Consider the following 18,532-nt stretch of genomic DNA (forward strand, 5'->3'; position numbering starts at 1 on the left):
ACAGACGCACAGAAAACATGCGCTTGCATCAGGCACAGTGTAGTTTCTTTGTGTACTTGGTGGGGAAACAGAGGCTCCCTCCATGACCCCCACTTGTGCAGGGCATGGGCTGAGCCAGGCATCTGGACACATGACAAGGACACAGTCCTGAAGGTGCTCCCGGGGTGACAGGCAGACAGACCGTCGCAGTTACCAGGCTGCTAGGGGATGTACGAGGAGTCATCACAAATGCCACCAGGAGGGGTGGTTAGAGGCTCCCCAAGGAGGGGATGCTGGAGGCAGTCCTGGCGGGCATAGGGGAGATTCTAGCTGAAGGAGAGCAGCATGAAGGCATGGAACATGAAGGCGCCATGCTTTTTTTTTTTTTTTTTTTTTTCCATGGTGGTCTTGCTCTGTCACCCAGACTAGAGTACAGTGGCGTGATCTCAGCTCACTGCAACCTCTGCCTCCCTTGTTCAAGCAATTTTCCTGCCTCAGCCTACCAAGTAGGTAGGATCACGGGCACACACAACCGTGCCCAGCTAATTTTTCTATTTTTAGTAGAGACGGGGTTTCACCATGTTGGCCAGGCTGGTCTTGATTTCCTGACCTCATGATCTGCCCACCTCGGCCTCCCACAGTGCTGGGATGACAGGTGTGAGCCGCCGCGCCCGGCCGAAGGCGCCACGCTTTAAGGACAAGCAGGTGGGTTTGCTCCGGGTTCTTACTGGCAACTGCTCCAAGTGCCGGGTACAGGGTGAAAAGGACAGACACGCTCTTGGCCTGGGGAACTCACCACAGAGGGTGCCCAGGGCTCAGAGGCAGCTCACAGAAGAGCAGGCAGGGCCCATGCCATGGGAAACCTGGGCGGTGCCTGGCAGGCCTGGCCATCCCACTGGCAGCAGGTGAAATGGGGGTAAAGGAACCTACATTCAGTGGGCCTGGGTAATGCCAGATGCAGTGTGGGGTGCGTCGTTCACACTATTCCATTAACAGGTTAAGAGATGAAGTCAGGTCAGTGCCTGGGAAAGGCACCCCAGGCTAACCATGCAAAGAAGGGCCTGAAGAGGGGACAGCAGATCCCAGGAGATAGGATCAGGAAGAAGGGCTGAGCTGGCCCCAGCCAGGCACTGCAGGGTGGAGTGACTGGAAAGGGTTCATCACGGCAAATGGCATTTCCACCACACAGGGTGACATGGCACAGACCGTGGGGATCGCTCCCTACCTACAGAGAGCATCTAAACTGGCGTGTTCACTGACACCACATATGAAAAGGGACCTCTGAGCAGTGGTAGTGAGGGTCCTCTGGGTTAGGGGATGCCTGTCTAATGCCACAGCAAAAAAAAAAAAAAAAAAAAAGCTTCAAAAGACCAGATGGCACAGCTGGCCCTGGACCTGCAAATTCAGACTCAACCTGCAGGTATGTGGCTGGGCCATCCAGAGCCAGGAGACGCCAGGGGGTGACGCGTGTAGGGCAGGGGTTTGATCTGCTCCCTTCTGGACCTGGAGGCTCCTGTGCCCAGGCTGAAGCTACCCGACCTCCCACGGGGAAACCTGACACAAGTGCCTCAGGCCTTGCTCCCGACTCAGGAGCACCTGAGAGCAGACTGCAGGGCTGTAGGAACACCGACAGGTGCCCAGCTGGATCCAGGCACTCCCTGCTGCATAGGGAGGTCCCCGTGCACCATCATTTGAAGCAGAAAGCCCTGACGTAATGACCCGACTCAGTAGGACGGGGCCACACTCGGCATGGAGGGAAAAATTTCATTTTTTAGACAATCGGACTGGCTGGGTTTGCTTCCTGGCTCTGCCCACTGCCCTGTCTGTGCCCTCAGCTGAGGAGTGACATAGGTCCTCCAGTCCCCCCCTGTGAAATGGGGGTGAAAGCACCCAGCTCACTGGGCCATTCTGAGGATGAAAATAATTTTGCTTGCCCAGTGCTGGCATATGCTTGCTGTGGATTTTCCACGAGCGGAATGACGTAGCGTGGCTTTGCCATCCTTTGCAGGGGAGAGCAGAGGCCCCGCGGGTGGCCGGGCCCACCAAGCCTTGGAGCAGACGCATCCTCCGGGTACCCCCTGCAGGCCTTCCAGAGCTCTCTGCTCCTGGAGGATCTCCAGGCCTGGCCCGGCTACACACCCTGCACTCTGAACTTTCCAGGGGGCCCTAAGGAGAGGAAAACCCCTCACAGATGCTCAGAGAAGGGGACAGCCCACGGGTGTTTCCAAGGCGCAGGATACAGGCCTGGTGGGTGCCTATACCAAGTGGATCCCGGGGCAGGGTGGACCCCAGGGCAGTGTCCCCACAGAGCAAGCCAAGGCCCCGCACCCTCCCACCTCTCTTCCCCCGCACCTTGGGGGGTACAAGCCTCTGGGCCCCTGTGTTGCTGGTCTTGGCCGGGTTGGGTGGGCTGCCTCGTGCCCTTAGTTCTCCCCTCCCCAGGCTGACCTGGCCTGGGGGCCGGGTGGGGCGCGCCTTGGAACTGGGAGCCGCCTCCAACCCTGCTCTCTGCTCCAGGCCTGGCCCATTCAAACCTTCCTGCTCTGTTTATTTGCACAGCCAGAAGACAAAAAGCCGTGGCTCTGAGTCACTCCTGCTCCCAGTCGGCTCTGATTCATGCAGGAGGCCCGCGGTGGGGACTAACCCTGGCCGTTAACCTCTTGGTTTCTTTATGTCTTGACAGCAGTGAACATCTGTGTCTTCGAACTGAGGATCAGGCCCGGATCGCCGCTCACAGTCGCGTGCTGGGGGTGTAATGTGGAGAAGAGAGGTTCCCCCTCACCTCCAGCCCCTCCCCCTCACCTCCAGCCCCCTTCCCCCAATGCTGATGGAAACTTACAAATATTTCAGTCATCTCTCCGAAAAGGATTTGGTCATCTGGCAAGGGTGGTCCCAGAATTTGCCAGAAATATGCGTCAAATGTAGCCCAGGGCATAAAGGAAGACAGGCTTACAAAAATTAGATTATGGCGAAGAATCGGAAAGGAAACGAGAGATTCTGTGCCTGGTGGGTCTCCAGCCTTCGGGGAGGTGCGGCCTGGTGCTTCCTCCCTGTAGGTTCTGGAGAAGCTGGCACACAGGGATGCGCCGGGGGCAGGGGGTAGACCCACGCTACCGCCGACCTCTCCTCAGTCCCACACATTTGTCATTCATCACACAAGGCCAGGGGCACGCGTGGTTTTCATTTTTGATCCTGGTAAAAAGTGAGTAAAGTGTCTCTAGTAGCTAAGAAAGGGCTTTCTCTAGCTCCACTGAGTGAGTCGGGGTCCAAGCACCTCTTCTCAACTTGGGTTCGGGGAACAGCTAAGGAGTTCATTGTGGTTTTTTCCCACTTGTTTCCCCAAAGCCGAAGCGGTTTATGACTAACAACAGATATCCCCAAATACGTAGAGAGGAGTGAAAAAAAGAAAGAAGAAATGAGGATGCTGCCATCTAACAGCGTGGGGATGAATGCCGGTCTCATCACGAAGCACCATTCGGGAACTGCCCAGCGGGTAAAGACGAGCCGGAAGAGCTGAGACCGCACAGCCCTCACTGCCCAAGGACGCCGCCAGCTCCACAGGGGGGCCGCGCGGGCACATTCCGGATGCATCCTTCCAAATTACCCTAACGTGAAAGGCCTCTTGTGAAAACGATGGACGGGCATCTTTAATGTAGACTGGAGAAGATACAAAAATATATGTTGAAGGCCACTCTTTTGTATCACTTTAGCAAGAACCTAAGCCACGACACCGAGTGGGGGTTCGGGCGAGGACGCTCCTGCGTGGGCGGAGGCTGTGTTTTCACTGCATCGCCTTGTGACGGGGCTGGGAGTAGCCGCCCTTGTCGGGAGGGAGGGTCGGTCAGCACGTGCCTGCCACACTATCTTTACAAAGCAGCGGGCACCTCTGGATTTGTGTTCTCAAATTGCCGAAGTGATACAGGGCATTTGTGGAAAATCTAGAAATTTAAAAAAAAAAAAAAAAAAAAAAGAAGAAGGAAAGGAAGCTCTTTCATCAACTTTTGGTCCAGAGACATTCGTTCTTGCCGCTTTCTCTCTAGACAAGCGCACCCATGCATGCACACACACACTTTGATTTTCCAGCCTGAGATCGCATGAACTGCTCCATCCTGCCATCATGGCCGTCACTTTATTAAACATCCACTAAAACACACACTTGCTGACTGTATAGTGTTCCAGCATGTGCACCAAGCAGAGTTTATCCCACCTATTTCCCAGGACATTTTAATTTTTTCACCAATCTTAATGAAGCTGATACGAATTTCTTTGTTGCTAGGCAGCTCTGCCATTATTCACTTAAGATAATTCCTAGAAGCGGAATTGTTCGTGCAAAGGGTATTTCCAGTCCTAGATCTTTTCTTACCTACTATGGAAATTCCTTTAGAAAGGTGGTGCAGTTTTTCTTCCCTCTGGCAAATAGGATGGCCTGGTTCCCCTACCTTCCTCAACACTGGGGATGATAATTATGTATTTTTTTCCAATTTAATAAAAATAGTATCCTTCTGTTTTATTTCAAATTCCTTGGATTATTGTTGAAATTCAACCCTTCATGTGTTTATTGGCCAACTGAATTTCTCCTTTTACTAATTTATATTTTTTGCCCATATTTCCTACTGGGTAACTGTCTTTGTAAAATTTTTAAAGGCCTTTTTTCTACTAAGAACATTAACCCATTGCAAAATAGATTGTAAATATTTTCTTCCTGGTTCTTTAAAAATTTTTGATTGTCATAGTTATTTGCTATATAAAAGTTTAGATTTTAATTTGGTCAGTTATTCTTTTGCTATTTTATTCATGATTGCTGGACTTGGAATGGTCAGCGTTTGGAAGCAGATCGTAGGAAGGGCCTGCATTAGTAAACGTCACTTCAGCTCACTGGATGTTCACCGCTGCCACCTCTAAGACACTGGCCTGATGTCCCACTGTGTTCTGTCCAAGCATGGCTGTGGTGTTCCGTCCACAGCTGTGAGCGACTGTCCCTGCTAGCTTGGGCCATGGCATCTCAGTGGGATGAAATATAGTAGGCCCCCTCATCCACAGGGATACACACCAAGACCCCCAGTGGACGCTCGATTCCAAGGATGGTACCGAACCCTATATATACTATATGTTTTTTCTGTCTAATGACTGAGAGGCGGGTGGGACGGAGCAGGACAGCTCAAGATTTCATCAAGATACTCAGAATGGTGTGCAATTTAAAACTTATCAGAATGGTGTGCAATTTAAAACTTATCAGAATGGTGTGCAATTTAAAACTTATCAGAATGGTGTGCAATTTAAAATTTATCAATTTTTATTCTGGAATTTTCCATTTAATAAGTTTGGACTGTGTTTGACTGTATGTAAGTGAAACTTTGAAAAGCAAAACCATGGATAAGCGGGACGGCTGTATCGGGATTCACCAGGAAGCCTGTCTTTGCTGTTCGTCAGGTGGTGGCAGGTGTGCTAAAAGGGATGCTGACTCAGTGCATTCTCTGACACCAAGGTCTGGCCTTCAGGGATAGTGAGAAGGACTGGGAGGAGGAGTGGAGGGGATAAGGGAGGGACGCTGTGTCCCGGAAGCCTAGGGGTGACAACTTGGCTCAGAGCATCCAGATGGTGTCTCTGAAAGTCAGTTGGAAAATCAACGATGGAGGTGCAGTTTCTAGTGACCCTAACTCACTGGGCGCTGGCTCCAGTGTCCCCCCAAGCATACAGAGCATGGACTGGACATGGTCGAGCCTCCGATGTAGTTACTACAAAGCAGAAGTGGCCAGAAAGAAGAGCAGAGCTTCCCCCAGGAAGAGCAAGTGTGCCGTGCTACAAATGTGAATAACGTGCTAATGAATCAAAGCAGCTGGGCTCTGCGCCCCGGCAGCTGCGGGAAGAACCCCTGCAGCGGTGACTGATGGGGGCCATGAGACCAAGATGTGTCTGGCTTGAGGATGACCCATGTTCCTATCAAGCCGACTGCACAACTTAACTAAGGAAGCGGCCAGGGCCCCAGAGTCCAGTCCTCACATCTCCATCTGGAGTCCTCGCTCTCCGCGGCTTTTGGGAATTTCTTTCCCTTTGCGCCTCCTCCCTGGTGGCTTTCTCTTTGCTCAGCAATAGGACTGGGAATGGGGGGACAGCAGCATCACACAGAACAGTTTTTGTTTGTTTGTCTGTTTGTTTTGAGATGGAGTCTCGCTCTGTTGCCCAGGCTGGAGTGCAGCGGTGCGATCTCGGCTCACTGCAACCTCTGCCTCTCAGGTTCAAGCAATTCCCCTGCCTCAGCCTCCCGAGTAGCTGGGATTACAGGCGCCCACCACCTCGCCCAGCTGATTTTTGTATTTTTAGTAGAACCGGGGTTTCGCCATGTTGTCCAGGCTGGTTTCGAACTCCTGACCTCAGGTGATCCACCCGCCTTGGCCTCCCACAGTGCTGGGATTACAGGCGTGAGCCACCATGCCTGGCCAGAACAGTTTTTGTCTGCTTTTGGTAACTCGACCCTTGGTGAGATCCTTTGGAATTTGCTCCAAGTTCTCCTGAGCCCTCAGTCTGGATTCTGAAAATTCAAACAATCCTGGAGCCCAACACCATCTTTGCGGCTTCTATAAGTGTCTCAAAATCTGACTGAATAATGCCACAAAGGTGATGATGTCTTAAAAAGAAACAAGAAGGGGTCATAGCTGAGGGAGCACTCAGAGCAGCTCTGGGAAGTTTTGACAGCGTCTCAAACACAGGTGGCTGAGGACCACGTAAAGGGTGCACAGATCAGGGAGGAAGAAAAGAAAAATGAGCAACCAAAGAAAAACACACAACTGGTGCTGAACGATTTAGTGCCACCCTCCCTGTGTCTCCCGGTGTCTCCCTGTCTTCTGGGAGCAGCACCTGCACACATGAAGAGCAGGAATCGCATGGCTCTGGAGGTGGCACCAACTCCTTGAGGGCCTCTGAGCCCAGAACCAGCCTGAAGTGGTCCACCGAGCAGGCAGACGAGCCCTGGATTGTGGACAGCCTGCTGATGGAGGCGAGTGGTGCGCACTCATGGGTCACCGTTGTGCGTCTTCCCGTCAGGTACCAGACACCCCCACTACAGATACGGCAAATGCTCCTGGCTCTCATCTAGGGGCTGACTGCGAGCGGCATGGAGGCTTAGAGTCAATCCCTCTCCGCCTCTGGCTCCCAGAGTGTGAGAACTCAGTCTACTGTGGAGAGGCTTCAAGAGGTGTAATCGACATGCCACAAAAAGCAGAGGGCAGGCAAAAGAAACAGTGTGCCTCAGAACTGTTTGATGCACTGTGTGTGCATGTGTGTGTGTGTGTGTGTGAATAAACACATTAGGAACTAGATGTTGAAAGGAAAATGCTCTTAGGCACAACTAGAATAGTCAGATAAGTGCTGAAGCAGGAGGATAAACTGGATAACGTCTCCAAAAAGTGAGGGATGGGTGAACACTTAGCCCCTTAGCCCCTCCACCCCCAACTAAGCACCTCAGTTACCAGAGATGCACATGGTCTGGGAAGTAGGATCTGTTTTTTTTTTTTTTTTTTTTTTTGGTGATGGGTAGTAAGATACATGTAATATAAAATTTATCATTTGAGCTTTTAAAGTATAGTGGAATTAAGGGCATATACCTTATTGTGAAAGCATCATCACTATCTAGTTCCAGAGCATTTCGTATTATTCCACACAGAAACTCCACACCTGTTTAGGACTTACTCCTGATATCTCCTCCCATGAAGCCCTAGAAACCTCCAGTCTCCTTTCTGCCTGTATGGATTTGCTTATTTGGGACATTTCATATAAATGAAACCCCAAATATCACAATATGTAGTCATCTGGCTTCCTGAGCTTAGCATTATGTCTTCAAGGTTCATTCATGCTGTAGCACATACTACACTTTTTTTTTGTTTTTGTTTTTTGAGACAGAGTGTTGCTCTTGTTGCCCAGGCTGGAGTGCAGTGGCGTGATCTTGGCTCATTTCAACCTCTGCCTCCCGGGTTCAAGCAATTCTCCTGACTCAGCCTCCCTAGCAGCTGGGATTATAGGCGCCCACCACCACGCCCAGCTAATTTTTGTATTTTTAGTAGAGATGAGGTTTCACCATGTTGGCCAGGCTGGTCTCAAACTCCTGACCTCAGGTGATCTGCCTGCCTCGACCTCCCAAAGTGCTGGCATTACAGGCGTGAGCCACTGTGCCCAGCCTCATATGTTTTTATGGCTGAATTAGATTTCATTGTACGGATGGGCTACGTTTTACCGACCCTCAGTTCATGGACACCTTGTTTCCATCCTTCGACTATTGTGAATAATGTTGCCATGAACACTTACGTACACATTTTTGTTTGAACACCTGTTTTCGATGTTTTGGGGTATACACCTCACAGTGGAATTGCAGGGTTGTATTGGCTCTTAGAATTCTAGTACCGGGCCAGGCGCGGTGGCTCAAGCCTGTAATCCCAGCACTTTGGGAGGCCGAGACGGGCGGATCACGAGGTCAGGAGATCGAGACCATCCTGGCTAACACAGTGAAACCCCGTCTCTAATAAAAAAAAAAAACACAAAAAACTAGCTGGGTGTGATGGCGGGCGCCTGTAGTCCCAGCTACTCGGGAGGTTGAGGCAGGAGAATGGCTAAACCCAGGAGGCGGAGCTTGCAGTGAGCTGAGATCCGGCCACTGCACTCTAGCCTGGGCGACAGAGCGAGACTCCGTCTCAAAAAAAAAAAAAGAATTCTAGTACCCAGAGGGTTATCAGAAACTTAGTCCATTATTTTACAGACGGGGAAACTGAGGCCAAGAGAGGCCATTACTTGCCTCAGAAATTGCAAGGCTGAGAGCAGAGAAGTGTTTTCCATGCCACGCTTAACTTCAGTTAAGTCTTATTCTGGACCTTGGATCCCCCAGACACAAGACAATGGGTTCTGCCCAAGAGAGTCACTTGGGGAGCTAGCTTGCCTCTCGCAAAGTCAATAGCCTTTGGTTTCTGCCTAATTAAAATTTCCCAAATTAGAAAAATACTACCTCAAAAAAGCTTACTAAAGGGAAGAGTCACATATGATTTATTCCAGAAACAGCGACTTAAATTAGTTGCAAAATCTGTTGTAGAGAGTCACACTGATCATGTATAGTCACAAGCATTTAAAAGTTCTAAGAATTAGTTAATTATGGTTTCATATTGTGATGAGCCAAGTAGGAGAAAGCCCAGTGGGTGTGCCCAGGGAGCCAGAAATGCACACCAGCTTCACTTTCTGTCTCCCCACTTCCCCTTTTCCTCTTTCTGGTTAGAAAAAGTGAAATTATATAATTAACATTGAACAATATTTGCAACTTTCAGGAAATGGTACAACACAAGCTGATTGTCCCAGAGCCTGGTACAGAGAACGCCCAGGCCAGTTGGCTTTGGAGGAACCAGCCAGGAGGACAAAGTCTGTCATGTGCCCAATGTATGGTGTTTGTTTGTTTGTTTGTCTGTTTGTTTGTTTTGAGACGAAATCTCACTTTGTCGCTCAGGCTGGAGTGCAGTGGCGCGATCTCGACTCATTGTAACCTCTGCCTTCTGGGTTCAAGTGATTCTCCTGCTTCAGCCTATTGAGTAGCTGGGATTACAGCCGTGTGCCACCACACCTGGCTAATTTTTGTATTTTTAATAGAAATAGGATTTCACTATGTTGGCCAGGCTGGTCTCGAACTCCTCATCTCAGGGAATCTGCCCACCTTGGCCTCCCAAAATGCTGGAATTACAGACATGAACCACTGCGCCTAGCCTCAATGTAATATTTTATCTCTGTTCAAAGAGCTCTGCCATTCAAGCAGAAGGATGCTTTAAGAGACAGACAAGATGGTCGTTTGGCTTCTCTCAGCAAAGACAGGGCTGGTTCTGCTTTGTCTGCAAACCTCAGTGGCGGCCTGGCATAATCTTCTCTTGGAAGCTGTCTTTAGAGGAGCCGAGGCTTTTAAAGTGGTATCTGACTGCAGGTTTAGATCTATCACTATTAAATCCAGGGGGAGGAAATCAGTGCTGAGTTACCACTTCTTTTCCTTAACCTTGGCAAATACTGAGCCGTGCTGGGCTCATGCTCAGACATTCATCAACATGACCTGATGGGTGACTTGGGCCTCAGCGAAGACGGGCTCCAAGGCACATCCAATCTCAGGGACCAGGGAAGTGCCAGGGTGGTGGGACGGTTACTTGCAAACAGCCAGCAGCGTCCTTCCTCTTGCTCCCCTCCTCTGTCATGGGACGGCCCTCCCGTCATGCAGGAGCACCATACCCATGGTACTCCTCCCCTGAACAGTCCCAGGCCAACCCAAGCTCCCTCCAGTGGTCCTTGACCCCAGGCACAACAGATGGCCCCCTAACCACCTTCCTCTGGGGGCCTCTGCTTTCTCTGACAACTGAATCACCTGCAGTTGTCACAGGCCCCTCAGAGGCAGAGCCCCCTCTGGGGCTTCTTTGATGCCCCTTGCTGGGCAATGTTGATGCCTAGGACCAAACAGGAGGGGAAGGCACCTGAGGGCCTTTTCAAGTCACTATGTCTGTGGCAGCCTCCCTCGTGGCACTATTGCGGCAGTGTGGAGGGACCCTGCTGGATTTTTACAGTGTTGTTTTTATGAGAATGGCAGGAAGGGTGGTTTTTCTGAAAAAACCGCTGTCTTCTAGGTCTCTGAGGGACACTGAGGAAGAGGTGCTGGGTCTCCCGTGGTCAGCAGCAGAGAGAGGCACACGGCCCTGACACAAGCCTAGAGATAAATACAGAACGGAACCTGTTCTCAAGGGACCTGAGTCCCTTCCGCAGCCCTGATCCGTTGTGAAATTCTTTATATATCACTTGACCTGTTCACATCCCAATCTTCCCTTTTACTTTGTCCTTCATGAAAAAAAAAAAAAGTTTCCATGTTACAAATTATAAATGATAGATTAATGTACACAGGGTTGCTGGGGATGCACATGGAAATTACATTGTTCCACACTGAAATTACATGATCTTATTCACTTGCGAACTGCAGTAAAACAAGAAAGGAGATGACATACAGCAACATGGAAACGAGCAGAGAGTTGAGTAACGGTGCTCATCTTTTGCTTGTGGTTTAATTAGACGAAAATCCCACTCTCAGAAAAAAATAGTCCGAAAGAAAGTTTTGGAATTAGCAACAATTTAACACCCAGTAAAATGCCCTTCAGTTAATTCTACCCTTCCAATGCTGCCGGCTCGCATGGGCCACCTGGACCCTGCTTATTAACACCTTCGCAGTCACACAAGACGGGACCAAGATAAGCTCCCTCCTGGCCCTACCTCGGGGACGATAAAACGCCAGTCCTGGATGCACCCCCTCTGCCACAGCCACCGCACGGCCCCCACAGAGTTTGGGGATCACTGAAGCACACAATGAACCACTCAAAGAGCAGAGATGAAGGAAAGGAAACGGTACTTCTAGATCTCGTGATTAAAAGAAAACGCTGCCTGCATGAGAGAAATCAACAAAAACAGGTCGCCTTGGGATTCTTAGGGTACAGATATCCGTTTGGGGCACTTCTGTTCTGGTATCAGTGAAACAATACTTTTAGAAAATAGTAACGTGAGCCCACGAAGGAGAGGAGTCGCCAAGCACACACTGAGGCAGCGGTGCTGAGCACACATCGATGGGCCGCACGAGGCTTCAGGAGCCTCTAGATGCGCGTGGCTCAGAGGGTCCTCGGCCATTCTGTATTTACAATCTGCATTTCCACATGTGAGCTATCACACGACCTGATGGTGGGCTTCTCGTTCTTCCTCTGTTACTTTTTTATAAAGTGAAACCTCAAGTGGACTTCAGTTAATCATTTTTTAAAAGATGCTGTTTCAACTAAAGAATGTATAAGAGTATATGCTGATTTGGGGGAAGCGGTAGGAAGGACTTGCTGGAGAAGAAATGTTCACCAGACAGAAAAAAGAATGCGAAGTGATCACATTTTTCTCTCCTAGCTTCCCATCTACACATGCAGATTATCGTGGAAGAGAGGAAAGCCAGGCAGCTGGGCATATGCTGAAGATTTCGAATAGTTAGAAACCAGTATACATGTAGTAGGCAATCTGGGATTATTTGATTTCAGGAAAATTAATCCTCAACGAAGACGTTGTTCGCCCATTAGTGTCAATGATGTGGGCAGAGCTGTGTTGATGACCAGTTGGAGGAAGAAGAGTATGCCTTCTCCTCCTTCCTTTCCCTTCCCTTCCAATTTGCAGTATTTTAGGCCTCTCCCAAAGAAATGATAACTGCCTCATTCTGTTACGTATTAAGACGAAACAATCTCCTTGAGACTGAGATTTAAAGTTCACACAAACGTTCCGGAAGGGATCCAGTCGGTACGGGTTTTGCCAGCCCTGCAGGCCTGCTCGCGCCGCGCCTGCGCACTCTTCCGCCGAACTAAAAATCTGAGCTGTGGAAGTAAAGGACAAGCGACAGGTCCAGGGAGTCCACGCAGGCAGCCGGCTTGCGACTCCGAGCCCTCTGCGCACAGGCCACACGAACCACTCAAAGAGCAGAGATGAAGGAAAGGAAAGGGTACTTCCAGATCTCGTGATTAAAAGAAAACGCTGCCTGCTTGCATTTTCACATACAGAATGCTAATTCAACATAGAACAGACAAAGAAAGCCACCGTGGCAGCAGAGCCCGAGATTGTACATGACTGGCCTGTGCTTTCTTTTAGGAGGTTGTTCATGCTCCAAGCTGTGCCTCATGGAGCCCCTGCCTCGGAAGGAGGCCAAAATTTCTCCACCCTTCAGCAGGGGCATTTACTTACAGAGATTTAACAGAAATGCTAGGGTGGCATTTTGTCTGGAAAGCAATAGAAAAACAGTAGTAACGATTAAAGTTTCCATTTTTTCTCCACGGGGAAGATGGCAAAACGGTCTCTAACCCTCCCCTCTCACAGCAAAAGGCTAAAAAGCTGCCCTAGCCCCTCCTGGGGGGAACTGCTCTGCCTGGCGCTCCGGAAAGGCTCTGCCTGTGACCACACCACAAACCTCAGCCACAGGGTGGGGTCTGATGTTTAGTCAAGCTCGAAGGGTTAATACAAATCAAGGGGTTTGCTCAGATCGTTCCCGTCAGTCACACACCAGACCTGCACATCCAGAAACACAGAGGTGAACTGCCCGTCAAATTAGACAGTGAGAAATAGGAATCTAATGCCAGACCACGTAACACAATTTACCATTTCCTCCCTGAAGATGCTGATGGCTATTTTTTTTTAAGACAGAATGTGAACTAAAAAGTCAGGAGTATTTTCCAGGATAATCAAATTTGATAACCGAAAGCTCTTTTGAGTTCAACCCTGTCTTTCATTTCAGTGAAGGGAAATTCTGAACTAAAGAAAAGAGAGATATGTCTAAGTTTAAAGGCATTGCTCTTAGGATCTGAGAAGTAAAACTATAGTTCTACATGAGGCTTCGAGAGAAGCTGGGTCATCTAAATCTTTCCCTGGCCAAATAACAGAGGAAAACAATATTATGACAGAAAACTGCTCAGTGAGGGACAGCCCCAGCAGACCCTGCACTCAGCTCGTGCCTTCATGCTCTCACATCCTCATAATCACAGGATCATCATATTATTCTAAACACCGCAGTTGTGGATGAAACAGCCCAGATATCTGCAGCATGTCAGATACCGTTTGGGTTCAAAATGACTCTATTTTCAACTAAACACTAAAAAATTTCCCTCATGTTGGAATCAAGTTACGTACTGGCTTTTCCAATTTCAGATCCAAGTCTCCTTTTGAAGTGACAACCATTAATAATCACTGAAGAGAAATCCCACTGTGCCTCAGTTTACAACAGATTACAATTCACCTTGTTAATGCTACTGCCCTCATTTCCAAATCGGCATCAGGTAAGGCGTAGTTTAATATCACTCAATCTCACTCAACGGGTTACTACCAAACAAAAACACAATAGGTTTCTAAAACAATTATTGATTAAGAATAACTATAACAGGGCTTAGAGTTTGAGTCTCTCTCTCTCTCCCCTCCCCGCCCCACTCCTCTGCTATATCCTCTCCCTTTCATTACGTTTGCCTCCAAATACTAAAACTCCAATCTCTATACTTCTTGGTGAATAATTTTTATAAATCATTGGCTTTAGAATTGCATGTGTATACTTAATGAAAGTTAATATAAAATTAGTATCTTAAAAAGCAAATATAACACAGGTATCAGTTTAAGGTAGGTATTTCCCAAAATGTTTTATAAAATATTTTCTTTATTAGTATAGGAATAAATGTATTGCTATTATAATTGGTATTTCACCTTTCATATTTCTGGGATACTACTCTTTATTTAAGACTTATAAGGAACCACAGATTTAAACTAAAGTTATGAGTTATAGTGCTCTGCTCAGAAAGAGTTATATATTGGAAATATATTGAGATTCTCAAATGGCATCAGAAAAAAAAGTGGAGTTTTGCTCATGTCACATTTTTAGTTTATTGCTCTGAGATAAAGCTTAGTAGTAATTTCTTAGATAATTTGCTTATCTAAGTATATAGATTTAATATTTTTGTGGAATATCTTTTTTATTCTAATTTTCAGATAATTATAGATTCACAGGAGGTTGCAAGAAATATTATACAGAGATTCTCATATCTTCACTCCTTTCTCCCAATGATGACATCTTGCAAAACTACAGTACAATTATCATAATCAGGAAACTGGCATCAATATCATCCCCAGACCTTATTCAGATTTCACCAGTTTTACATGCACTCCTGTGTGTGTGTGTGTGTGTGTGTGTGTGTGTGTGTGTTTAGTGCTGTGCAATTTTATCACGTGTAGACTCAGGTGACCATGTGGAATATCTTTTTAATCAGTTTCTGTTTGTAGTGTTTCATCTTGGCTTTACTTTTGAAAACAGAATCTATTAGATTCTGTTTCTCCTTTATGGTTTTCCGTTCCTTGGCTACAGCAACTTATTCATCTATTCTTTGAATGTTATTGCCTCATTTGTGAACTCTCTGCTAGCAGAGAGCTCTGTATTTGGTTTGCTTTTTGCAGCACATTTATCCTTTCCCAGGAAAAGACACAAATATAAACAGACATTCCAGCATTCACAGGGTTTTTAAAGACACCAGTGAGAATAGATTAATATAAATACTAAGCTTAAAAACTGTCATAAAAGTTCAGCCTTTAAAATTGGCTTATTAAAATATTTGTTTTTTTTAAAGCCCAGATTTAAACTAAAGTTATGAGTTATAGTGCTCTGCTCAGAAAGAGTTTACTTTATGTGTGTGGGGTTTTTTTTTATTTTTTTATTTTTATTTTTTTGCCAGGCAAAAGGAATCCGGCATCTGTGCCGTCTACCCAGAACAGAGTGAAGCAAGGATGACAAGAACATGGTTCCGCTCAAGATCTGTCTGAAAATAGGAGTTTCAGGAAACCTCAGTGAAGTATTCTATCTCAAATGGCCTCAAACAGACACTGAAGTCTGAGGAAGTCCCTCTCCAGCAAGATGAGTAGTAAGACTTCCCTGATGCAAGGCCGAAAGGACTGCTGATACTTACGGGGACAAGACCCGCACGAACAGGTCAAATCCCTACATCAGATCTCATTGATAGGTATTTTGTAACCAAACATTGCTTATATTCCAGGGAGCTCAGCCTTTCATTCTACTTCTAAGCAAGCAAAAGCTCCGTTGGGATTCTGCATTTCTGTTCTTCTCCGCGAAGAACTGATTTTCTAGCATCCCGAATACAGCAGTTAACAAACACCTTTGAGAAGTAAATTTTCAGGAGGGAGGAAAAGGCTAACGTATATTAGATGGTGAAGGGGTCATGCAATTTCTTCAAAGGAGCTAAAAGTTCTCAGAAAAAAAAAAAGTTTGTTGAATAAGGTAACCTATTGCAAATCTGTGCACACTTTGCAGAAGTTAGAGAAGATGTTTTCTTTAACCACACAGCAGGGAAGAGGACAAACTTCTGATAAACTAATGGTCACCTTCCCCCATCCTCCAAGCCAGGTGGCCGGGACCCTGCTCCAAAGGCTCAGGCATTTAATGAGAATACTAAAAAAATCCTTTTGAGATTTTTCCATTAGATGAATCCAACTGACTGGCCAAAGACACCTGATTTATTGTCTAATTGTGCTTTTAAATACCAGGCCAAAGAAGAAAGGCAGGATAGATATCAGCACCAGCCGCACTCCACCATCTCCTGTGTTTCTCTTCCTTTCAAAGGACAACTTAGGCTTTGTGCTGCTGTTAGTCTCGACACAATTTCTTCACATACGTGAAAACATCCCACATCAAACATTAAAATCACTTACAATGGACTGAAATGTCTAGAGATTCTTTACTGATGCATATAATTAATGTTTCTTAGAAATGCTACAAATAAAAACAAATGCTGTTTAGCAACATTTTCAGGAATCAAACGAATTATAATTGTATTGATCTGACAGGGAATAATGAGTTAAAAACAAAAAGAATGACAAGATGTTTGCCTAACGTGCCTGATAAATAAAAACAAGGCATGTCCAGAATCATTCATGGATAAAATTTTTCCATATTTCTTTTCTCTCCTTTTCGAGTATCTACTTAAAGAAACTAGCTTGTTTGAACTACTCAGTTATAGTCCAGTACATAAAAATAAAAATAAATAGGCTCCTTATAGATCATCGGCTCTCCCACTCCCTGTGTAATTATCGATTATATTTTTAAGGAATTTTTTTTCCAAATAAGCTCTTAGCACTGTTTTTATTTATTTATGACATGTATTGCATTTTATTTTTCTATAATCTTTAATGGTTACCTATGGCTGATTCTCTAAGTTTTGAGGAATGCGATTATTTTTAAATGAATTTTAAATGTTCCTACTAAATTCTAGCAGCATCATATCTACTGGTATTTGTTTTCAGTAATTTTCTGGAGGGCAGTCTTAATGATAATTACAGTGACATTTTCCTTAAACATGGCTCAGTGTGTGTGTTTTTAAAAAGATGACATTCCTCATCTGTTTGTTCTTATTTCAGATGTGCTATAAACCATGAATGAGGTAAAGCATAAATGGAAGCAACTAATGGAAGCTCATTATTTAGGCAGCGAAAACCAGAATTAATGTATTACCCCACTGTAGTGTTTAGTACTCAGCCAATCCAAACTTTCCTAGAGAAATATGTGATTTGAGACACTTTCCATCTGTTTTTGACAAAGACAGGAGAAGATTCCCACAAGTTATTTTCTGCTGAAAATTCTTCTTAAAAAACTATACAGTTATCATTATCTCAGGAGGCTCTTTCATCGAAAGAATTTTCAGTGACATCGAAATAAAAGCTGAAAAAATGAAATAAAACCCACCCGTGCTAGATCAGCTTTTCGTGGCCTCGGCAACAACATTCGCAGACATTATAGTACCACATAAAAAAAGAAATAGATATGTTTGGGAGAATAGGCGGCCGGGTGCTCTTGATTAATCTAAATTCCTTCTGTGTGAAGTAGAGACTTTTATAAAAAAACATCAGAAGATGTGCGAGGAACTAAAACATACTAAGGAGGAAGGATTTTTAACGCGGCCCCAGCAAAAAGAACCCTGTGCCCCTCCATGGCCCAGGATGGCGGATGAGAGAGGGGCTCGCCTGCTCACGGAGCCTCCGGGAAAGGACGGCGCCTCTGTGGCTCGAGCCTGTCTAAAGGGACTTGAAAGGTGTCTGGTGAAAAGGACCCGGTGCAGGACGCCCTAATCGCTCTTCCAGAGGAAACCAGAACTTCGAGTGCTCCTGGCAGCTGTGTCCCCCGAGCCTTCTCCTCGTGCAGGGAGGGCCCGGCGCGCACCGCCTCCCTGACCCCCAGACCTGTTTCCCAGCCTGGACCCCTCGCCCACCCCTGCGGGGCTGGACCCCAGGACGCGGCACGGGCGGGGCCCCTCCCGGGCACTCCAGGGTCAAGGTTGGGACTCAAGGCTCCCAACTCCTAGGTCGGCTCCACCTGCCTGCGGGCGCCCCGGGGCTCCTCGCTGCTGCGTCCGACCCCCCTGCTTCGGCGCTCCAGGCTCTGCGCCCTCGGCCCAGGGCCCTTCTCGGGCACTCCCGGCCCTGCGGCTGCTCCGGCCCCGAAGCGCAGGGCAGTTTCCTCTCTTCCTCCCCAGGCAAACCCTGGAGCCGCAGGCCCGCACCTCTACGCCTACTGGGTCGGCCAGGGGACCCCAGGCGCCAGCAGCTGGGGAGATCTGAGTGTCCGCCCGACGAACGCGCTCTACCCATGCCCCGGAAGAGAGCGAAGCCATTAGCCCGACACCACCGGCTCCGGCAGCTTCGCGGGCGGCCTGCGCTGCGGCGGACGCAAAGGGCAGCCGGTCCCGGTAGGTTTCTCCGATGCCCGTTCCTTCCACCGCCAACCACGGACACCCTCACACCACGGAGAATGAAAAATGCGAACATTTGTCTAAGTATCTTCGGACCGCGCCGGGGAAGTCACCGGTCCGCCGGTTCCCAACTGACACCTTCGCATGGAAGTTTGCACTCAGGGGTGTCCCTGGGACTGGGAGCGTCCCTCCCGCCCGCCTTCGTTGCTAAGAGGAAAAGCGCACGGCATCCACACCACCGCGGCCCGCGGGGCCTTCCC

General features: G+C 47.6%; 1 protein-coding gene across 1 annotated transcript in view; it reads left to right on the forward strand.

Moving 5' to 3' along the window:
* Positions 1 to 1,353: 1,353 nt before the first annotated feature.
* The window catches only part of LOC105502950, a 19,377-nt gene continuing 2,198 nt past the window's right edge, over positions 1,354 to 18,532 (forward strand). Inside the window, 6 exon segments of the mRNA XM_011929647.1 lie at positions 1,354 to 1,399; positions 1,489 to 1,612; positions 1,988 to 2,226; positions 2,663 to 2,900; positions 6,832 to 7,020; positions 17,665 to 18,387. Of these exon segments, the coding sequence (XP_011785037.1) occupies positions 1,354 to 1,399; positions 1,489 to 1,612; positions 1,988 to 2,226; positions 2,663 to 2,900; positions 6,832 to 7,020; positions 17,665 to 18,387 (1,559 nt within the window).

The sequence above is a fragment of the Colobus angolensis genome, unplaced genomic scaffold, assembly GCF_000951035.1.
Source record: "Colobus angolensis palliatus isolate OR3802 unplaced genomic scaffold, Cang.pa_1.0 Scaffold82, whole genome shotgun sequence".
Classification (NCBI taxonomy): domain Eukaryota; kingdom Metazoa; phylum Chordata; class Mammalia; order Primates; family Cercopithecidae; genus Colobus; species Colobus angolensis.